Source organism: Podarcis muralis, chromosome 6 (genome assembly GCF_964188315.1).
Source record: "Podarcis muralis chromosome 6, rPodMur119.hap1.1, whole genome shotgun sequence".
Lineage (NCBI taxonomy): Eukaryota > Metazoa > Chordata > Lepidosauria > Squamata > Lacertidae > Podarcis > Podarcis muralis.
Window position 1 is genome coordinate 35,308,868 of NC_135660.1, and position 6,000 is coordinate 35,314,867.

At 41.8% G+C, this 6,000-nt stretch overlaps 1 protein-coding gene across 2 annotated transcripts in view; it reads right to left on the minus strand.

Annotated features, from left to right (window-relative positions):
* The window catches only part of ANKMY1 (ankyrin repeat and MYND domain containing 1), a 33,823-nt gene extending 28,536 nt beyond the window's left edge, over positions 1 to 5,287 (minus strand). The window contains exons 1-3 of one of the 2 annotated variants that reach the window (XM_077929955.1): positions 5,064 to 5,287; positions 2,449 to 2,764; positions 643 to 789 (exon numbers count right to left, since the gene is read on the minus strand). In XM_077929955.1, the coding sequence (XP_077786081.1) occupies positions 643 to 789; positions 2,449 to 2,764; positions 5,064 to 5,098 (498 nt within the window). In that variant the 5' untranslated portion in view covers positions 5,099 to 5,287. Of the gene's footprint in view, positions 1 to 642; positions 790 to 2,448; positions 2,765 to 5,063 lie in introns of those variants that run through there. The other variant, XM_077929956.1, reaches the window with a different exon arrangement.
* Positions 5,288 to 6,000: the final 713 nt, after the last annotated feature.

Sequence of the window (6,000 nt, forward strand, 5' to 3'; positions counted from 1 at the left end):
GAATTTGTATACTGCCCTTTGCCCGCAGGTTTCATGCAATCCTGTGTTATTTGATTTATTAGACATATATTGCTTTATACTAAAAAATCTTAAAGGGATTATATATATTATATAATAAGAGTATAGTAACAGTTATAAACACACACTTTAATCAGAATTCAAGCACCAGATTTTTTAGTGAATTCCAAGAGCTGAAATTCTACATCCGCTCCTCTATCTAGGTACATCTGGCATAGACCCCTTAAGTATGCACGGGGGGGGGGGGGGGGGCATCTCCTTAGTAAACTGCTTCAGAGCGCTTTTTGAAATATACTTTTCCATTTTAGTTTGCTTTTATACACAAAAGTTTGCAAAATCCACACCTTATCCAGCTGCTATTACCTGGTATCTATCACTTCCTTACACATTTTCTAAATTCTGTGCAAACTGATTACAGTTCTCAGATAGAAGCAATATGTCATACGTTGCTTTTTTTGTTGCGCACAGGACACTAACTAGCTTTGAAGTGCATTCATTTTCTAATTCATTAGCAAATTTGTACTAACTCTGAAACATTCAAACATAGAAGTTTTCTGCAATTACTTGAACTTCACATCATACCTATCAAACAGCACTATGATAATTAGAAATACTTTTTATTACCTGAAATTTTCTTCCATCGTTAAATTCCATGACACCGTAGCCTTCTTTACGGCTAAGATAAAATGACCCTATAAATTTGGAGCCATCAGGCCAGAAGTAAACCCCTTTGCCATGACGGTGATCTTTATAAAACTGCCCCACATATCTCTGCAATAAAACAGAAAGAAAGTTAGGGGAGAGCAGGTGAAGTACGGTGGCCAGTTACAACCGACTGCAAGTATGTATCACAGCACTCTCATGAAGAATATTATGGAAAGAAATAAAAGAAGGATTTAACTAATATTTTCAATACAGTTTAGGCATGGTAGCATTCATTTCCAAGTCAGGGAGGCTTATTCCACTTGGCTTCGTCCTGAGGAAATGACTGCACAGAAACATATTGAGAATTACAACATTTAATAAAAATGGAATATATGGAGGATAAAAGTTCAAACAAAGTTAGTATCCCTGTTCAATCCAGGATTTACAGTCTTGGAAAATTTCATTAGTATCAGATTTATTAGGGTGAATTACTTTCATTTCAAATCAGAAAAACTGGGTAAGAGTATACACTCAACTATGACAGAGATATACTTATTAAATTTTGCCGTAGCAAGCATTACTGAGTGTAAACAAGGAAGTCAGAGTGATCTACTTAACAAAAGGAATAAACAGAACACATGACATTTTATTTGAAAGCAGCAGACCTGAACTATTTACTAATCTACACATTTGTGACTATAGGAAGACCGCAACTTGCACACATTTAACTTGTGCGTATTCAGCTTTACGCGTATGGCTAAATAAATAAATAAATAAATAGGAAGGGGGCATAAAGGAGTTAGGGTTCCAGGAAAAATGACTTTGGAACTGGCATCTGCCACTGATCCCAGTGGGTTTTGACTATACACAATTTTGGCTGTAGGCATGATCTCTGGAACGTAACCCCCGTGTAAGATGTGGACCTACTGTATTCCATAGCTATACTCTTGTGGTTGCAAGTAGCAGCAAGAACAAACCACTGTAGCAGCTAGGTCATCTGGAAGCCAGGAGAATGACTTGTATTTTTAAAAAAATAACTATCTTCCCCTTGTGCTTTCTGTGCTGCCTTGTGATAGTACATACAGTATTTTAATTAAACAAACATGAATTACTCACAAAAATGATAACTGCATCTAAATACATTAGAAAGGGTCTGGAAACCAAGCCTTATGAGGAACAGTAGAGGGAACTGGGTATGTTTAGCCTGGAAAAGAGGAGACTGAGAAGAAATTATAACCATCTTCAAACTGTGCATAGCTTGGCATTAGATGCTGGTTGAACTATGTATTTTATTTATTGAACATTTACCATTTAGACTTGAAACTAACACGACTAAACCTGCTTCCAATAGTACGTTTTGTGAACCACAGTTAAAATGTTAGACTATAGACTGCAGTTGCACCTAACATCAAGTTTTAGTAATAAAGAAGAAATTAAGATTTTATTAAAGTTGTTATTTCCTATGGAAAAGAAGTCACACTGCCTTTCAATGTGCATGCATGTTTTAGGCTGCAATCCTAACCTTGTATATTTAGAAATAAATCCTATTGATTCCAATGAGGCTTACATCCAGGAAAACAGAATAAGGCTTGCATAAACTAATGGGATTTACATCTACGTAAACATGCCTAGATCACGCTATTAAACAAACATTAAACAAATAGGATTCCGATACAAAAACTTACCTTGGCTAGTTTTGTTTATCATCATAATTATATATAAGAATAGCAACGTTTTTAGATGCAAGAACATACATTGCAACATTTTAATATTAAGCCGGTTTACCTCACCATTGTCCCACGCAAATTCTCCATACCCAAGTTTTAGATCCAATGCAAATTCTCCTCTATAGCTAGAACCATCAGGCCACTCTTGTACACCAACTTTAGTTTCAATCTTGTTGTTGTTCATGTCTTCTTCACAATATAAATATTGCGGTTCGCTTTCTTCCTCATAATCTTCAGCCTCTTCTTCTTCTTCCTCTTCTTCATCTTCTTCATCACCATCATAATCAAGTGCAGATTCTGGCTCATGTTCAGTTTCATCTTCCACTTCAACATCCCTTGACATGCCACGTCTTCTCTTTTTTTTGGGTTTCACTCTGAAATCATTATTAGAAAGAGTCGCCAATGTTAAATTACCAAACTGAGGACACAGAACATTAATCAACCAAAGACCTGGTGAAAGAGATACGTTTTCACCCAGAGCCTAAAGATATGTAAAGGTGGTACCAGTTCAGCCTCCCTGCAGAGAGCATTCCACAAACAGGGAGCCACCGCAAAAAAGGCCCGCTCTCATGTTGCCATCTGCACACCTCTTGATGATGAAGGAGGCACACAAAGGAGGGCCTCAGATGATGAACACAGGGTCAATATTGCACCTCTGAAAGGTTTTTAGTCTGTCTGAGGCTTACAACAATTTTAAAAAGAAATGTTAAGATAATTTTAAGAAAGTGTGCATCCTAGTAACGAAATACGCGGGTGGCACTGTGGGTTAAACCACAAAGCCTAGGACTTGCCGATCAGAAGGTCGGCAGTTCAAATCCCCGCAACGGGGTGCGCTCCCATTGCCCTGCTCCTGCCAACCTAGCAGTTCGAAAACACGTCAAAGTGCAAGTAGATAAATAGGTACCGCTCTGGCGGGAAGGTAAATGGCATTTCCGTGCACTGCTCTGGTTCGCTAGAAGCGGCTTCATCATGCTGGCCACATGACCCAGAAGCTGTACGCTGGCTCCCTCGGCCAATAAAGCGAGATGAGCGCCGCAACCCCAGTCGGTCACGACTGGACCTAATGGTCAGGGGTCCCTTTGCCTTTACATATCTACGAGAATGTTTAATACAAACAGCCATACCCCAGCAACCAAATGAAAAGAGCCAGCACTTAATGCAGAATCTAGTGACTATATCTAGATGCCTGACTCTATAGAAAGATCATGTCTGCCCTTTGCCACCCATCAAACTCAAGTGGTACATAAGAGAGTTCACCCCACAGAAGAAAATTCCCCATACCGATACCACCTTCACTATTTCATGGCACTTAAATCACGTAAAATATGTCAAGTATTTCCCATACAGAGAAACAAACACAAACATTCTCCACCCCCACCCCATCTATCTACAATATGTTCCCCTAAAGAGATTGGCCGGGGCTGCCAGAGAAACCTGTTAATTACGATAGACAGATAAATCAATGTGCTTGTATATGGCACACCACACTCCAGTGAATTTGGCTTTACCTGTCACAAATTTTTTTAAAAGTTTACAGTACATTAAGCATCACACTTCAAGCCTCAGGGGTAGTTCTGAATAAAACTTTTCAGTGCCCCTTGCACAGGTGCATTCTTCATCTGCCATAGGCAACATTAATATGCTCCTGATTCTGACTCTAAACAAACACTGAGGACACATTTTATGCAGTGTGGGAAGCAACCATCGTAAATCAATGTACTTTATGGCACCCACCAAGCTGCTAGCTTTAAATACTCGCTCAGTTGGTAGAGCATGAGACTCTTAATCTCAGGGTTGTGGGTTTGAGCCCCACGTTAATTATTCATTATTATTACTATTATTTTATTTATACCTCGCCCATCAGTCTGGGTTTCCCCAGCCACTCTTGATTCCTGCATTGCAGGGGATTAGACTAGAATCTAGATGATCCTTGTGTTTACTTCCAACTCTAGAATTCTTTGATTCTATGTAAACACAGATATGCTTTTTCCCCCCTATGTAAACACAGTGCTTTTTTCTGGGGGGATGCAGGGGTACGCACACCCCTAAACATTTTGTGAATCTTTGAACTTTTGTCAGTTTACTGTATTTATTTTTCCAGATTTGGACTATAAAATGGTGATTTTCTTGAGTCAAAATGAAAGTACCCCTAAACATTTTTTTAAAAGGAAGAAAAAAAGCATTGGGAACCTTTATGCCCTTTGCTCCTGTCCAACCACATTACGTCTTTATTTGGTATTCACTCCCCACAGTAAGCTCATGTTTGGTTTTCCTAAAGTGGTTAACGAAAGCTAAAAGCAATAACTTGCGTCATTTTTAAATGCTTACAATTAAAAGCAAAACAATAAAAACACACCAAGGTAGGAGAGAAGAGGAAACCCTCACAAATTCCACCAGTTTTCGCCCATCTATATGCGCCCACCCACCACGTGCATGAATGGCCGCGTGTCCGTTTATGCCTTCGCACACGCAGCCCCGCTCCACCGTTCACACGTAACTTTCCCCACGCGTGCACACCTGCAGCCACGCGGGGGGATTGTGACGTGCCTGGGCTTCCGCCAGAGGTCTCCCGAGGACAAGAAACCTCTTTGTCCCCCACCCCAACCCACCCACCCTCCAAGCAAGCAGAAGTCCCGGCTATGAGAAGCCCCCGAAGGCGGCCAGGGCACCCACCCAGGAGCCGCAGCGGCGCCCCCGGCAGCCTCCATTCGGCCTGGACGCCCAGAGAGAGGAGGCTCTAGCTCTGGCTTAACCCGCCGGATCCGCAGAAGAGCCGAGGGCGCAACGTAATAGACCACCCGGTGGCCGGAGAGCGGCTGCCCCTCAACGGAAAAGGCGAGTCGCGTCTGGTCCGCTACGCAGGTGCCGACTGACTCCCGTCAACCCCTCTCCCCCGTTTGGGCAGCGCCGCCTCCGTGTTCCCATAGAAACCGAGGGGGGTTGGCGCAGGCGCAGGCGCGGCCTCCTTGGGCCCAACTGCCGCGGGCCCTTTGATCCCTGAGGTGACTTTCCTGCCCAGGTGTTGAATTGTCACGTGACGTCCCTGCCCTCTCACCAGCACCAACCCACGTCAATTCGCCCTGTTTCCTTTCCCTGGAGGAAAGCCTTCTTTGATACTGTATTCCTATATCCCGTGTTTCTCACAACAGTGAGCAAAAGAAGAATAAAAATATTCTGTTCAATGAAGGATGACAGGCACATGTGTGCCTCTTCGTTGCTTTCACCGCTCTTTGGTGATCAGGTGTCACCTTTAGCAAAAAAAATCATTCCGTTCACAATGGTATGTAATTATAATCGGATCTAGCCTGAAATTTGGAAATTTAAAATATTGGGTGCATCTTTTTCTTTTCTGCAGCAGCAATAACAGAGATGCCCAGTCGAAACAAAATAAAAAATTCCTTCCAGTAGCACCTTAGAGACCAACTAAGTTTGTCATTGGTATGAGCTTTCATGTGTATGCACACTTCTTCAGATACCCAGTGCTTCCCCCCCCCCTAAAAAATAAATAAATGTTTAGGGGTACTCTCATTTTGACTCAAGAAAATCACCATTTTATAGTTAAAATCAGGGAAAATAAATACAGTAAATGGACGAAAGGCCGTCATCGGGG